Source organism: Anopheles funestus, chromosome 3RL, assembly GCF_943734845.2.
Source record: "Anopheles funestus chromosome 3RL, idAnoFuneDA-416_04, whole genome shotgun sequence".
NCBI lineage: Eukaryota > Metazoa > Arthropoda > Insecta > Diptera > Culicidae > Anopheles > Anopheles funestus.
In genome coordinates this window covers 63,028,167-63,045,928 of record NC_064599.1, presented here as the reverse complement: position 1 = coordinate 63,045,928, position 17,762 = coordinate 63,028,167, and the positions used below count along the sequence as shown (strand labels likewise).

Here is a 17,762-nt window from a genome sequence, read left to right as displayed (position 1 = left end):
TGCTCAAAATCCCTACCTGTGACGCCCCCCAGGTAGCCAGGGGGCCAGGGTACGGATACCCGCAAAGGAAAGAGAGTCAGAGATGATTTACATACTGATCCTGCCAGATCCGTACCAGGGGTTTTGGTCTCGGAAGTGGCAAATGGAATCAAAATTACAACTCAAGAGCTTAGCACGAGCTTCGGATGCATCAAACGACCCTCCCCACCGTTGTCTAGACGAGACCACTTGAAGCAATTGTGTACTTCCCAGCGATCCAGTGGCATCCCAGATAGGCTTTCCGGTACCATCTCGAAGTGGGAAAAGTTGCAATGATCCGATTTGCCGAACTCACCTTTTTATGGTAATCAAAGAAAAATAGTACTATCAGCCTATCTGCCAAACTTTGCACTTAGGTGGGAAAGTTTTTTCTCCACATCCGACGGAAGTTTACGAGTGCTTTTGAAAAAGAACTATTTGCAATTGATGCAACTGATGTAGATAAACGCATCGTTTAGGTATCTGAAGAAGAGTGCGATAAATGCATCTTTCTTAGAAGTAGAAATTTTCTTTAACTGATTATGTTCATTTTGATGGAAAGATATACTTTAAAATTACAACTAACTATCCTTAATATCTTACCCAATTATAAATCTTTCAACATCGTAGAACAAGATCTAAATCTATTAACTTGATAAATCTACGATACTTCAAGCTTCAAAAGCTTCAAATCAATATAAAAAAGCTCCTTAAACTCCAATTCTTCCAATTCTCCCAACAGGATCGCTCGGTTGCTGGTCACATCTGGATTCGGCATCGGCACGCCTGAAAGGACTCGGCACGGGCAGTTACGCCCATACCGGTCAGTTCTCGCTAAAGGACGTTGTCTACCAGGACGCTGGCACGTACAAATGTGTCGGCTCGAGCTCTGGCAACCGCAAAAAGCTCGAGATGCATCCGACGGCAACGCTTGCGGTCAGAGGTAAGGATGGTAAAGTCAGAATCTATTTCCAGCCGAACCTTATCGGGTCAACTAGTTTTTAATTGTGCTCTCGAAACATTTGAAGCAACAACGAAAGAAGAGGGGAAAAAACACAGCGGAAAAATACTCCAACAAAGGTTCCATTTCCTATCCCGCTGCGCTGGAATCGTACTGGGTTATTGAATATTGGCTTCGTTTCAGAAGGGTTTTTTTTGCTGTTGTTGTTTCACTTACCTTTCAATGACTCGCTCGAGAACGAGCACGACCAATAGTCGCGAAATAAAGCGATAAAGCGTTTTCGTTAGCTGAATAGCCCAGCGCCGGGCCAATTCTTTCGCTTCCGGCCATCCGGATCACGGAAAGAAACCACATCGTTCCGGCCATGTGCAATTGCAATTTCTTGATAAAGAAACCGACAACAACAACAAAAAATACACAACTGACCACCTTTTTTTTCTGCCTCCAATTTGGCATGCGATTTTCAAACCGAGTCACCGTTTCACCGTGCAAAGAACACACGTCGACCCGACTCGGGGGCAGTGTGTTTCCGTTTTGTTTCGTTTTGCCAACTAGCGTCCGAGTGTTCTTCAAATGGGCGATGCCGTGCAATCGATTGGTTTGACCGCGGTTCGACTATCGGTGTTGACCTGGCCCTCGTGTGCTGTGGAGCACGGAAGGGTTTGGGACGCAGCTCAACCTGAAGACCACTGTTGGAAATCCTTGTACTCAAGCATGGAAAGGACCGACCCGGCTTATCTATAGAGTCGTACGGACCTCGTTGGCTTCACTGTTCAGGAAGAACTTCACTAACGCCCTCCTTCATGGTGGCTGACCCACGAGCGATGGGCTTTATGTTTAGGCACCGCAACGAGCTATTTATTGCTGTCCACTCTCAAACCCGCTACCAAGGGGTACTGGGGTGGACGCTGTACCGTTGAAGGACAGCGAAGTTATTTGTCCCATCGGGTGAAGCCCTGCTTCGGTGCTGGCAAATGGCCAAAGGTCTGAACCTAACCTAACATTATTGTCCATAGCTCTCCGGCGGGCAATCGAGAAATCATTCCACCCACGAAAAACGCCACTATACACAACGATGCTAGTAAGCAAAACCAACCGATCCAGGGTTTTTTTTCGTGTTCTTTCTTTACTTCCCTCTAGCTTTTTGTGGTTGTAAAGTAAAAGCGAACAATAAAAACATCGAAACAACGGTGGTTAACCTTTTTTTTTTGGCTTCCTTTTTTTCTGCTTTTGCGTTCCATTTTGAAACGTTTTAACAGCCGTTTAGGTGGATGGCCATCGAGGGAAAGGTACACCGTATACAGTACGAATTTCCAATGTACGATTGCATGTGCATTGGCCCACAAAACTGCATCGTTACATCGCCATTGTAATGAATAATGGAGTTCTATTGTTTCCCAATGTTTTTTTTTTGGCGAGCAGAGACTAACATTCGCTACTCCAAAGAAAACAAATTTATTGAAAACTGTAATTTTTTTGTGTTAAAAATTTTATTTCTCCTGCTTTTTTAAATCTAGAAATAATAATTCTAATTCTTCTTCTAATATTTTATTTGTTATAAATAAGACCATCTTTCAGCAAACCTTTTTACTTCCTTCCATCAACTAGTTATGAGTGCTTTTTAATTTAAAGACTATTTTCGCAAGACGAAAGCAACTAAAATATGCAATCCTTGCCTTCATTCAATAATGTCCGCTCCTTCCGTTTTTTGGTACTGCAGTACGGTCCAGTCAACGAAGTCCATTAGTAGAGCGAAAAAAAAACGAGTCTAGACGTACGGTGACGCAAAGGCAGGATCTTCAAGTCGAAATGAAATATGTCTGAGTGTTGCCAGTAATTCGTGCAGTTGAAAATGAATGCACTGAACGGCTAACGGACCCGGCCAACGTACAAAAGCGTTCGTTAGTAGTTTCTTTCCCCCTTTGGAAGATAAAATTGGCGGCAATAGTTCCGTTGAGAGGCGAACAAAGTAAGAAAAACAAAACAGACTGCAAAGAGCTGAAAAGAAAGTCAGTTACAATTTCTTTGACGTTAGCGTCTCAGTTTGAAGGTACTTTCACATCATGTTTCTTTTTTTTTGCAGAAACAATCTATTTTTTCGTCCTTTTTTGCTCGAATTCCGACATGGACCGGATCTTTCAAAACATAAACTAGCTGATGGGTGGGTAAAGCAACCAAACAAGCCTTTTGCTGCATTAAAATAGTTTCAAAGGATTTTTGTTGTTGCAAATTGTACACCATCATTCGAGTGATATTTGAAGGTTCGCATGATGTGTGGTAGTGGATGATGGCGTACAAAACGGTTGCTGTCCAGTTGGACGATCCAAAGAGAAGCAGAATGATTCTTGGACGAAGTCTATATGTTAGATAGATGAATGTAGTGTGTTTCGTACTTGCGCTATATATCTTTCCACATAAAGAAACTGGATATGAACAATGGAGGAATGATACTATGGTTTAGGTATTTCTTGTCTCATGTCACGTATGAGATCCTGTCTGGAAATCAAGTTCTTTAGACATCATGTTTTAATAAGTATTAAAAAATAGGTTTTACAAGGATATTTGTGCTCTCGATGCCTTCAATTCTATTTTAATTTATCTTTTTTTTTTTAAATTTAAAAACTAATTCGTGTCACGAAGCTCAAAAAAAGCTCTTCTAAAATTATTATAAAGCAAAGAAATGATCATTAACTCATTATTATTTTGCACTGTCAAGTCAGAATTCTGTTTGTTCTTTATTTGCTGACAGTTGAGAATTCCTCACAGCAATCTCCTGGACCATTTCTGGAGCATAAAGATCCATTTGGAAATGAAATAAATTTGTTGACGTGGTCACTTCTGGCTTTAGCAGGCTACCATTCGGTCAGCTTCGTTAATGTCTCGTCAGGAAAACATTCGTCCAAAATTTCTTTGACGCTGACTAATGACCCTCCAAAACGCATATCGCTCGGTTGCTTCAAGCAATAAACACCTTTAGCTTTATTTCTTCCCTTTTTGTTTTTTGGAACAATGCAAAGCAACATAATGGTAGAAGATAGTCTCATTTCAACGATAAGAAGATTGAAAAAGTGGAGCACTAATCATCTCGAAACGATCTCCAAATGTTGCTAAACTGGAACGTATTTCATAGCGAAGGTCAAACGGAGGACAGCCCAAAGATGTAGGTGGAAAATAAATCGGCCGCATCCGGTGCACCCTTTTGTTAAAATGATTGATCCTTTTTCTTTTCGTTGGGTAGCGTGAAATAAATTATGTTGTTGTATCCTTTTCTGTCAATTCACTTTTGCGATTATTTTCTTAAATACAGTTCCAACTTTTTACTAAAGTTTTTCATTTTTACTTGTGTTTATACTGAATTTGCAAAACGTTTTAAAAAACCAATTGTAATATTTATTTAATAATTTAGCTTTTTCATACATTTCGGTGACATAACGAAAAGAATAATAAAGCTATAACTTTTACTCTGTAAACATTAATCACCATACTTCCTTTTTTTTCCATTGGGGATGCATGGTGCCGTGTGTCTCTTTTATGTCCCGTGAAACATTGTTCATGTTTTTATGTTTTCCCTCCCTCTTTCACCTCGAGCAATAGGAACGGGCAACTGATCGATCAAAAAGCAAATTGCAAAAGCGGCGAACAATTTGTAGCCGCGGGGTCCAATTTTTCATTCGGTGAGTTTTTTCTTCTTTCTCTCCCATTTCTGGTTTACCGGTTACCCATCCACCATATTAGCCGACGCCTCACTTGATGTCAAATTTATTCCGATTCCACTGCCCCCTCCCCTGAACAAAACGGCCAGGCAATAAAATAAGCCTCCCCACCCGACCCTGGGAAAAGTACTTCGTATGCGGGGAAGCATTTGTTTCCTTTTCCTTCCAAGTTTGTTCGTCTTTCTTTGTGTGCCTTTTGTGTGCCTTCTACTTGCTGCCGAATGGACGAAAGGTCCATCCCGAGTTAAATGGTCAAACTTGTGCTATCTCCATGCTGCCAGGAGCCATCTTTTGACATATTATGATGGCGGATGCAAAGGACAGACGGGACAACCGGCCGAGACAGTCGCGCGAGAGAGAGAGAGCGGGAAAAAAAGGGAAAAAGTTCTTCATTTGTCCTATTTTTCATGTACATCCTCTGGGCAGCATAAAACGATTTTCCCCCATTTTTTTTTGTTCCTCCATTGCCCATCGCTTGGAAAGGTACCGCAATAATAATAATCATAATGATGACAGAAAATGGACCGAAAATTTACCTTCCGAGCTATTTGCCGTCACGCAAAATGTGTGCAAGCCCCAAGACCGTTGGAACGTGCTGTACAAATTGGTGAAAGAATAGATCCTTTTGCTATTTTTACCGACTGGACTTATGGAAAGGATTCCAAGAAACTCGTCTACCACCCATGGCGCTAGCATGCCGTTAGTTACCTTTTTTTTGAATAAAAAATGTGAATTTAGTGTGAGCAAATTTATCACACGTACCCGTTACCATTTCATACCCATAAACCATTCTTATTCGGTGGTTTAACTTTTTCTTTCTGTAACATGCTAAACACTAAAGAAAAATGGTAAGACAACGCATCTAATAACGCTTGACCTCTTTCAAAGCTTTGGTGCAACTTCTACTTTTACATCAAAATGCTCTCCATTTCCACAAGCAATGTGTAAGTGCATCTCGGTGTGGTTTCACTAAAACCACAGTTTTGGGGGAGGAAAGTGCTTCAAGTTGGAAAGTGAACCCACCTCCACTTTTCCCAAGCATCCCGGAGGTTAAAGCTATTAGGATAATTAAAATATTACCATACCATTACGAGATTAAAGCAACCACCAAACACAAACGTTCGAGTGGACGAGAGAGAAAGTGAGAGAGAGATAGAGGGAGAGCATCATGGAAAATGTGAAAAATCAGCCAAGTTATGAAGCTGCTCAGGGATGCCCTCAGGGATGAAAAATTGGAAGTTTGTATACGTACCAATGGGGCTAAAAGCATCCACCGAAAGTGTATCCTCCCGTACGACAATTGCTACCAAAACTCAACCCCGCAAATCAAATAACGAATATCGTTTTTTTGCGCTACTGCTGGATACTGCAAGTATCCATCTCTTAACGTGGGCAAATCCGGCACAAGTTGAAAAATTCCACTCAAATGGAACACAAGCAACAAAGTACCAAGAGAAGAAAAAAAATAAGAACGAAATTGCTCACCAAATTGCTGCTGATTTCAATTAACCAATACTCTTTACTCTTTCCTTCCATTATCCTTTCAAATTTTTACCGTACCACCGATTCGATTTCGAAGGTTTATAAACGTATTGACAATGAGCATGAGTCTCGCAGTGAGTAGTTGGAAAGGGCCAGCAGCTGGCGGGACGGCTTACGAAAGCTTCACGCGGAGGTCGAAAGTTGAAAATTGAAATCGAAGATAATCACCATAAGCCAGGACTTGCATGCCGAGCATATCGTTTCGGATGAGGTTTTTCGGTTGAGCTTAAGGAAGTCAAAATCCTTCTTCCCCGGGGGGGCTCTATGGCACGGCACAGGGTGACGAAGGAATTGGACGGATCCGGTTTATGCCGGTAGCATCGTTACCGGTTTTCATTGCTCATCGATCGCTGTTGCTGCGTACAGCGTGCTGCCTGTGGCATTTGCCGTTTGTTAAAAATAATATCAAAAGCAGCAACAACAACAACAAAAAAGGTACAAAAAAATAATCCTTTAATATCTTTGCTCCCGTCAATCCGTTCACCGCGTCTTGGCTGCTCACTGCAATGCAGGAAAAGAACTCACTTCGCTGTCATGGTAATAGTGAAGCATCGGAACAGGAATGCACAGTTCGATCTGGTGCCAGGACATGGAAATGATTGAATTAAAATTACTTAAGCTGATTTCCATCGTGCAGCAAACTGTAAGGCGGGCATAAAACGTGAACAGGAATGCAATGGCATTGCTTCTTGCTCTTTCGATCGCAAATGGTGCTGACGTCTAATTTCCCTTGTCATTGGTTTGTAAATTGAAATTTCGACTTCGTGACAGTATTTTTACGCTCAAATTCATTTTCCAATTTGATTGAGTCTTATTTTAAAATTAAATAAGTTATTTTTTTATTTCAGCTTAAGCTATTTTTTGCATGTTGTTAAAAGGAAAAGTTTCTCTACTCTATTCTACAGTGCGTAACATAATTATATGGTGACTAGTTTTTTTTTATTTTACAGAAAACACTGTTGAAGATGTAGATAAGAATGTTTATTTTAGTTATGTACATCTTAAGAATATTATAATAACAGTTGATATAGTCAAGTACCTTATATCAAGAATTTCTATTAACGATTTTTTTGTAAAACGAACCAAATTTATTCACTTCAATGAGCAGGATTCTTCGAACTTTTTTTATTTTCTTTTTACTAAACAATACCGATGTCGAAACTTTGACTTGCCCTGGACAGTCCAGATGCTGCTCAGACCAATTCTAGAAGAGAACTCGCCATGATCGTTGGCAATTGAAAACAATAACCTTGAAGAGCTTTTACTCAAGCTCATGGAGGTCCCATCAAACGAAGAACTTATGAAGTTACAAATTTCTTTCTAACTTATAACATTTTTAATCTTATTTATCTCTTCAACTTGACTCTGTTTAATTTGTTATGCTCAATAAAAAACATCTTCTAAACGTATGGTTATGTTACGAATTGTATTCTAAAAATTGAAAAGAAATTTACGCCACACTCATTCAAAATATGACTGAGTAACAGATTCTGAAATATTTTTTTTCCCTTACCCATTCGGTTTGTATCTTTCGCCACCCATATTGAGTTGTACGTTATTGTCAACATCATTTCATCTTTTCGTCATAAATGTCATTATCGCTGAATGTTCATTTCAGCACCCAGTCAGCTAGATGATAAAATTGTGCCCCGTAGAGTGTTTAGAATCAGTTCCATATACACAAAAAAAACTCCATTCAACTGAAGTGCTCAATGTGTAGGCCAGACCGAGTGACAACGAAATTGTTACAGTTTCGGATGCTTCCATCCAAAATTTCTCTCTCCCCCACTCTTTACAGCAAAGCTCCCACAAGCAACGAAATCGAAACGGAATGCGAAAGCTTGTCTAAAATAAAATCGAAGCTAGAATTAAGTTAACATGACAGAGCAGTAAATTAAGCTTAACTCGATTCGATTTTTATTGCATTACGAAACGTTTTCTCATTTCAACGTGATGGCACGTGAGGGAGTGTAAGCAGATCTTGCTGCGTAACAACGGCGAAACGTAAAGGGGAAAAAACTCGTATCCGTCACCCAGCAACGTTGAAATCATTAAGATTGACGCTATCTGCTTGTGTTTGTGTTTTTTTTTTGCCGAATTCTCGTTCTGATCGGTGCAAAAAAAAAACACACGCCCAATAACTTCATTCCCTAACGCATGGAACGCAATGCAAGCAATGAAATAGAATTAGAATTCCAATATCGAACAATCATGCTCAGGATGCACGTGATACAATTTTTCGGTTTATTCTTACTGACGCATTGTTGTGTGAAGTGTTCACTCTTGTGCACTTTATTTTTATCAATGGTTTTACCTAAATGTACACAGTGAGAAACATTTGTTTAAGCGCATCTATAATTTGAACGCTTTCTACTTCTATTTAGTAGTTTAACTAAAAGTAAATACAAATAATGATTTTTGTATTTCTGTCGGCACTTTATGTTGTAAGATTTATATTAAATAAGTATTGATTTAAAGTAAATTTGCATTCAAGACTTCTAAAAAAAATCAAACATGTCAAAATCAAAAATTAAACACAACACAACAATTCAAATTCAGCTATTTTTCCCTTTGGAACTCAAATATGGATTGATAATACTATACTTTGGATTGATTAATATTTAGTAAATTTATTATTTTTATTAGTTTCAAAAATACTACCAAGAAAAATTCATATTCGTAACAAGAAAACTATGTGCATTTTAAATGAATTTCCTCCCTCGGAGAACATTTTTTTATTTTTACCCAGATAAATGGAACTTACTTTCCATTTTAAATCTAAAACGGTATGTACAGATGGACTATTTGCGTTTTCTTAAGACAAAAAAATTGCTGTGCGTTTACACAAATTTTCCCCACTGTACTATCAAAGTGTAAGCAGAACTATAGAACATTGACCTGTACAATTTATAAGTCAAGCGATACTGTTTCTCCTTAATTCCTGCACAAATGTGCATCCAGGCAAGCATCGGAATGATATGAAACTCAATTATAAAATTTAAATCATTGCATTATGCACTACAAACCCTCCTACCCTCATGTACCGATGTGCCGATCGAACAAAAAACCCTCGTAAACCATTTGATCCGATTTGGAGTGAAATCCTTCCCAAGATACACACAGAACAAGATGCGCAAGTTGTAGTTTACCTGTTCCGTATCATCTTCGTAATAGAAAACTCAATCACACATATCCAACAAAACGTTCCAGCTTTTGCACGATTCTTGCAAGATTTGGGTAAAATAATAATCTGCTAATAGTTTCATCCGACAAATTGCTACAAGCTTCCACAACGAAACGATAATGCCAAGGCGCAACGCCCCCGTATCGTTATAGGGTGGTGTAATTCGATCAGATGAAGGCAAAAGGGATTGCCTTTTTGCCGGTGTTTCGAATTCCAACCAACCCCCATTCTTACAGTTCTGCATCTCAGAAAACACACACACACACCGTTGGCATCGGGGGGGATTTTTTGGGGATAATGGTCTGGGAAATGAAACGATTATGTTGGCGATTATATTGATTGCACCCGGAGGCATTGTAGTCCGGGATGGAATGGTACTGAGCTGAGCAGTTCTTTTTTTTTGCTTGCCGTTTTTGGTTTAGGATTGCAGCAATGCTATCATTGTTTTACTTGGGTACCATTTTGGGGTAGGTATTTGTTTCGCAGTTTTAATAATATTCAGATGGAGCAGCATCAGAAGAGCGTAATGGGATACAGTTTACTTTAAAGATGTGGCATTCTTTTTTAAAACGGATTTTTGGATCAAAATATGTAAATAACATTTCAATAGCATCGAGTCATATTCAACCAGACACATTTCTGCAGAAATATTCCACGTCAATGTTAATGAATGCACCACTCTTAGCTGTTACTGACTCGTTTTATCACCTTGTCAAGTGCTCAAAACCCTCATCAACGCTCAACACGGCAGCAGAACTTTCTATTCATCTACATCCAAACAGCACAAACACCCGTCAATGGGTTTGTGCAGTGCAATGACCGCACTCGAAAATCCGTCTATACGTTATGATGAAAAAATGCATCCACACCGTAACATATTCTGCCACAACCATAGCAACATAAGCACCCGACCTTCATTAGTCAACCTCACACCCTTTGGAAAAAGTCGGCTTTTTTTCAACCGAGGAACTGATTAAGAAATTCAGCTTCAACTCGTAGGCTGATGCAAAATAACATGCCTCCAGGACATTCATCTGGAGCAGTGCGAGTTGTATACATTTGCCTTCCATCGCCCCCATTTTGTTCCATCACACCAACGCTCACCGTTCATAAAAATGCAGATGTGCTGAGATGGTATATCAACCGTAATGACATTTATGATGCCCACGGGTACACGGCTGTCAAACCGCCCATCATTCGTACCACAGCGTTTTTTTTGGTTGGTCTGTGTGTCTCTTAACGACAGAGGCGCCATTTACATTTTGAGCTCCATGGCCGAAGGGAGTATTTAAAATTAAAAGTTTTATCACATATCGTTCAAATGTTTTCAATACATTTTAGAAGAGTTGCGTAAGTTAACGAATTTTTGGGAAGCTGGTTTAAATTTGAATTTTAATTATTTTAAAATTTTTTGAAATTAAATTTCCAGAAATCCTTCATTTCTGAAGGATCTTCATTTTAATGTGATTAAAATGATATTCTCCCAAACTTATTCTTGGAAAAACAAACTGAAGATTTTTTTAAGTCTTTTTAAAAATCAATATTTCAAACAATAATTTTATTAAGCTCCTTAAATTTAACAGTTTTAACTAATTTAACTAACTGTTCAATAATCATAGACGATTGGAAGTATATTTTACATAAAGTATATCTGAACAATTTTATAGGTTTTTATAATACAGTACAGTTTAATTGTAGTTCGTTCTTGAAATTCTGAAGCACTGTGTCACACGTATTCCTTTCTAACAAAGAACTCTTAGACATATTCTTCTTCTTGTTCTTCTTGGCTTAACGATCTCTGATATCATGCCTTCTATTTCTGGCATACGAAACTTATTTTACCACGTAGCCGGATAGTCAGTCATTCCTATGGGAGGACGGTCCGGATAGGATTTGATCCCCAGTCCTGCCGTGTGGACTGGCGCCACATACAACATATCGCATACACCACCGGGCCGCCCCTTTCCAGACTATAGGATACATAATCTTCTAACTTCTTTATTCTTCTAATCTTAGTTTCCCCAACAAGGAACTATTGGGAAGTTTATAGCAATTTGAGTTTTTATTGCAAACTATCAAAGCTATACTTCAGCAAAAAACTTCAGATATTCGAGACATCCGATTGATAACCAAAGAAGTTAACAATATATAGAATAATTATATAGAATCAATTCAACTGATCTCATTAGACCAACGAATCCATTTTTCTTTTGCAGGCGTTCCAAAAGTAACTGCACGCAATTCAACACCAGCAGCAACGGCAGGAACTCCTTTGCATCTTTCGGTGGAATTTTGCTCCAATCCTCCAGCTCATGCCGCAAGATGGCTACATGGTGATCGCATCTATACACCGGGCAACCAATACGGTGGAGAAGTTTTCGCATATGGTTTTACGGTAAGCACCATTAAACGATCGCCAAGAAGAATAAATGTCCCAAACTTCATTAAATTAATTGCTTTCTAAATATATATAGTATACAATTATTTTATGCGCTAGTTACTGAAGAAGATTCTTCAAATAACGTTGCATAAGTACCGGATCCCGCTTCAAAACGAACCAATTTCTACATTTTAAATGTATCAAACGAATGCACATTGAAATGTTTGCCACCCTCGGTGCACTAGTGCACTTAGCAATCCGCTCCCGTAATGTGACCGATCATCTTCCCAAAAGCATGATTTATTTTACACTAGCTAGCGCTTTCGTGTGACGACAAACCTAAAACCACTTTTGTGCAACTGATGATTACGCACGTGACCACATCACGGTGGTACGTGTGTGCACACCTTTGCGGAAACCCTCATACGAAATGGTCTCTCAGTTTGAGGTTATTTTTCCCCCCCACTAGCACACATTTTCCGATTTAGCTATACATCACCCGCTGCTGGTGGTTGTGTGCTTTGCTATCAGAATTCAAAGCCCCCGCCAATTGCAACCGAGCACCCGAAAAAACCCCGATTGCAATATTCTCATTTTTGCCTTTGGACACACACACAGGATTTGCCGACGCAGTACTGCAGGGAGGCACGTCTAACCTACGTGCACATGCACGAGAAGGTACCGAAGACATTCTACTTTGTCGTCTCTTCCCTGGGCGGTGTCGCCGAAGCCGTGTTCAAAGTCAACTACACCCAGCGGCACAAACCGAACGGATCCTTCAGCTCGTCCACGGGCAACGGTGCCGGATCGCACGGAAACTCATTTTCATCTTCCTCGTCGTCATCTTCCGCGTCATCCGTTTCGAGCGTATCGAGTGCCGGCAACATCAACGGTGGCCTGTCCGGGTACAAAATCGGTCCGAACACCATCAACACCGTGCCCGGCAATGGGCTGGACGATGACGAGGAGCTGATGGAACCGGAAGAAATTCATTTTCCCATCTTCGGCACCGGTGGTACCGCATCGCTAACACTTCCCATCATCCATTCCTTGGTCGCTGCATCCTTGAGCATTCTGCTGCACTTTGTCCATTCTTGGCATCCACTAGCACCACCGTCTTGGCGGATCGACACCGTAACACTGCACGGTTCGGTACGATAGATGCGCGTTGTTAATGCAACGGTACGGCTTACTAGTGCCCGGTTCTAAGGTGATGGCATAATCGAATTTAAGCCGCTCGAATTCCTCTCGAGAGCGAGAACAAAATGACCGGAAATGATTGATTAGCGTTCGACCGGATATTACATGTTGTTCATTTACTTGTTTACGAATACCCGCGTCTTGCGGTATAGCCGGGTCGGGTGTAGAGATAAGTGTCGAGTCAACCGCACACGGACATTATACCTAGTTTTAGAATTTTAATTTACATTACAAAATCAGGGTTTTTGCATTCAAGTTGCAGAATTTGAGCTATTTCTAGATGCTGTTCAAGTTGAACTAGAATGTGTCAAAGTAGATTTCGACAAATTCCTTTCATATTTTTGCAAGCTGAAATCGGTTCTGAACACACTGCAAACTTTTGAAATACTAAATACTAAATACAAAATAGTTTCAAAATTCCAGATCTACTTGTATACATTCTTGTTTAATTTGTACGGAATTCAGAAATTCCTTCAACAACGTCTCTTGAGCACAAATCTCCCGTACTGAATAATGTGCGAAAACATTTTGTACATAAACCTATCCCCCCCAAACACGTTACAATACATTGTCCACCCACGATTATCCACCCCCCCCCCCCCCTTTTGATGTAAAACACGAAAGTAGTGGTAAAAATAATTGTTGTTCAATTAAAATTCCTCGCCAACCGAGGCCGAGGCGTACGCGAACCATTTGCCGGAAATGGTGGAAAAACAAATACAATACGTCCCCCCCTTCGATTGTTGGGCGTCAAGTGCCGTGACGCATTCAAATTATTAACGGAGTTAAATAGATGGAAATTATGTAAATACTGTTTGTTTCATGGCTTGCAATTGAACCGTTTGATGCAATGATGGAACGCTAGCGATAAGCGAAGGAAAAAGGTTGAGATGCAGGAGGATTTTCTACACATGTAAAATAAAGTGCGAAATTTAATGCAAATGCAGGGGTGTACAATGAAAGCACCACAATTTGTAGATAAATAATTGACAAAATAAAAACATGTTTGTTTTCATGATCGTTTCGAAAATTCTGTACGGTTCATCAATCTATCCCTAACGCTTCTAGATATTCTTAATCACACTCTGTCTCACTACTAGCTTAACGTTTCTATCCGCAATACTAACTTATATAGACAGTGTCAGCTGTTTACTGTCATAACAACAGTCAATTTAAAGATAGTACGAGTAGTAAAACCATGTGCCACAACTGTAGTCGTAGTGTTAAAACTCATCGATGCTGCCAAACATTTCATCTGCTTGATTGTGCTGTTCACTACACAAAAAAAAAACAACAAAACACAAACAACATTCCCGATAATTCGGTTACATTTAGCAACAAACATGCTGATTTTGAACGTTTGAACTATAAAATAATTATCACACCGATAACCACCACCTGCCGGAAAAAGCGTTACGTACTTCAACCAAGAACAGACCTTGTAACTGTCGACGCCTTATCGATCGCTTCGCCTCGGTTTCCGTTTGCTAAATCCTTGTGCGAAAGCTACCATATGCCGCGACGCAAAAGGACATCGTTACGGTCGGTATGTCGCGAAATTTGTAACCTGCGAAACATTTTCATATTCCTTTCGGCATTTGATATTCCACGCTCTTGCGGAGGAGGGAACCGGGCTCACAGTCGGGTGGGAAGCTAGCCAAAGTGAAAGGTTATGAATAATTGAAGAGTATGATAACGATATGTAAAACTTTCCGAGGCACCTTCGCCATGGTCTGCTCAGTCCAATTGCTGCCAAGTTGTGTAGTTGAAACAGTATGAAATATATTTCGAATATTTTTAACTATTTATTGTATAAATTTGAACTAACATTTGATTTATTTATTTATATTAATTCAAGTGTTTAAATTCTCAACCCTATTCTTATTTAATTCTTTTGTAAGAAATATATTACAATATCTAAAAACGAACAATATTGTTTGCAAATCATACTAAAATTATTAATTAGAATATCTTCACCTAAAGCGAACTAATCTTGATACTCTTCACCAACCTCTTTTTGTTACGAAGCACAATTGCTCAAGTTTCCAATGTTCCATCAAAATCAGCAAGCCACGATTGAAAAAAGTGCCAAAATTTGTGTAAAATAAAAATCAAAATAACATTCATATAAGTCACTCAAGCCAGACATGATGCGCGAAGCAAACAAATTATTTTATTCACTTTTCTGAGGGAAATAAGACTGCGAAGTGGATGAAACACCGTTTGCTAAATGGCACACAGAACAAATCGGTTTGCAGTGTTTTAAAAAAAGGAGAATAAAACGATAAACAAAACCTTAATTGGAAACAATGTGTAATGTTGTTAAAATACAATTGATAAAAAAAACCGTAAACAAATGTGTTTTATTAAGTAGTGGAGACGAAAAAACGGTAACGGAAAAAATGTGAAGAAAAAACTGAAAAATTAAGTTGTTTTTGTAAAACATAATTTGAAATAAATAAAAAAAAACCCCAAGCGTACAACCCGACCGAACCGCGAAAAAACATGTAAGAATGTTGTACTATAAGTTGTTGGCGATAATACACGTTTAAATGAACACGATAAATAGAAATCAACCAACTAAACAAAAAGAAAAGTGTGATTTTATACAATGCTGGATTAATAAATAAAATATACTTACTGAAGCAAAGCTTTAGATTTGTTGGGATATTTCACATTGGGAAATCGGAATCGACTGAAATAACCGCAGAGCAAAGTTCATTGAATAATGAAGATTAGTATTAGCCAATGAAGATATATATTTATCTTGAATAAAATTCTTATAATTAGAAGGCTTTTTATTCATCAAATGTTTGACTTTGGATAAAAGCAGTAATTTTATTTTTAATTTTTCGAGACCTGGATATCTAATAGTAAACAGCTTCAAAATGGAGCAGTAGACAAGAATTTCTTCATTTCATCCTATATTGTGATGAAAGCTAAATACTTTGCAGCTAATGAGTCTGGAAAAATCATGAGAAACCCCAGGCCATGGTGTTATTCCGTCAGTTCAGTCGCTTTAAAGGTTTTGCTATGTATCTGGTGGGACCACTTCAATATCATCTATTATGAGTTGTTGAGACTGGACTTTTGCTTTAGATAAGCATCAAATACGGTATTATGGGGAATTCTGCTGAATTCTCCATTTATTGTACTAATATACTTTCACCTAGCAACAAACCATAAATAATCATGCACACGGTAATGAATTATCCATTTATTTAAAAAAAACTGAATCAGCAAAAAAAAACACTGCCATTACTTAGTTGTGCACCTAATACATCACACCTCATTTATCATGATGATAATAATTTATGCACAGTTTTCTTTTTTCCATGGAAAACCCCTTTTCCACACGTCTTAGTACGTCTCACACACACACACACTTTTCCACAAGTGATCCAAAGTGTGAAATATCCTTTAATTGACGTCTGTTTCCGTTTCCGGTTTCTGGTTACTTCATTGAACGATTCTCGACCAAAAACCAGCATAACCTGGGTACCGATTCTTACGATGCCACATTACACCAATAATAAAACGTCTCCTTACACACCGAAACAAGGCAGCGGTACAATAAATGCCATCAGAGAAGGGGAGAGAAGGAGAGAGAGAGAAGGAAACGTTTTCGCTAAATCACTCACATCCCCTTTTACTACGACTGTGGCCGATAATCGCGTAGGGAAGTAAACTGTGTTGTAGCTTTATTTTACCAACGAAAGCAGTTTCACCCTGGTCGACGAACGATGCTCCCACTGTTTCTTTGCTACGCTTCATTGCACAAAGGATAAAAGAAAGCAAATATTGTCGGTGCGGTTGTACCCTTAGGGCTTGAATTTTGGGCCAGCCAAATTTACTATCACTAGTAAAGGGACCGATACTTACCGTATTGCTATGGCTAGGAACGATGAATGAAGCAGTAAGCAGGTACACTCTTGCCTACCGACTTCTTTATACCAACGGTGAGCACACTAAATGAGGGAACGGACTTGAAGGAAACCCGGCAGCAACAGCGGGAGCGTCGGATGAAGGGAAATAAATTAATTCTATCAGAATTAATTGGCCTCAAAGCAGCGACTGGGGTTGTTGAAGCAGCCAAATGAACGGAAGGAAATAAAAGGGGTTTGCAAAGAAACACTTGTGCCTGATGAACTGTGAAGCGAATGGAAATAACTTTTTCCCTACTTTTCTTTTGGCAATCGCTAAGAAAGCCGATTTTGTTGTTACAGACGCTCCTAAGCGGGTTTTCCGGGTTTTTGTTGAGAAAGATATAAGCTCCTAAGCAAACAAGCTGTTTTTATTTATGAATGAATTTTCTAATTTTATTAAGTACAATATCTTCATACGATATAAAACAAATAATTACTTCAAAGAAAATAGAAAAAAATCCATTCCTTATGCTACTTATACTGCATGCAGATCGATCGTGATAAATGCTACAATGGAGATACAATTCCCCCATACCGTATCAAACTTTTTCCCAACCTTAGTTACTTCAGGTGAACAAAAACTGCCGTATCGTGCCCAAAATCGGACCGCGTGCACATCCGATAATGATCCTTGCTTCGTCCAAAAAACACCCAACCAACACGCGGGGTGCAATCAATTTAGATTAGCAGCAATCAATTCGTATTGCTGGCGATTAATCTCATTTCCGATAAAATTCCACCCCGTAATTCGGCGAACGCTTTAGCTGAATAGGTCAATTCTCATGCAAAAACGGCCCGCTCCTGTCTCGTCATCCCTTTCTCTGCCATTGGATTAGTT

The 17,762-nt window shown here is 39.2% G+C and overlaps 1 protein-coding gene across 3 annotated transcripts in view; it reads left to right on the top strand.

Moving 5' to 3' along the window:
* LOC125771564 (uncharacterized) overlaps positions 1-15,652 on the top strand; it is a 59,238-nt gene extending 43,586 nt beyond the window's left edge. For all 3 annotated transcript variants that reach the window (XM_049442289.1, XM_049442290.1, XM_049442288.1), the window contains 3 exons: positions 761-961; positions 11,635-11,813; positions 12,417-15,652. In XM_049442289.1, the coding sequence (XP_049298246.1) occupies positions 761-961; positions 11,635-11,813; positions 12,417-12,959 (923 nt within the window). In that variant the 3' untranslated portion in view covers positions 12,960-15,652. The remainder of the gene's footprint in view (positions 1-760; positions 962-11,634; positions 11,814-12,416) is intronic.
* The last annotated feature ends 2,110 nt before the right edge of the window (positions 15,653-17,762 follow it).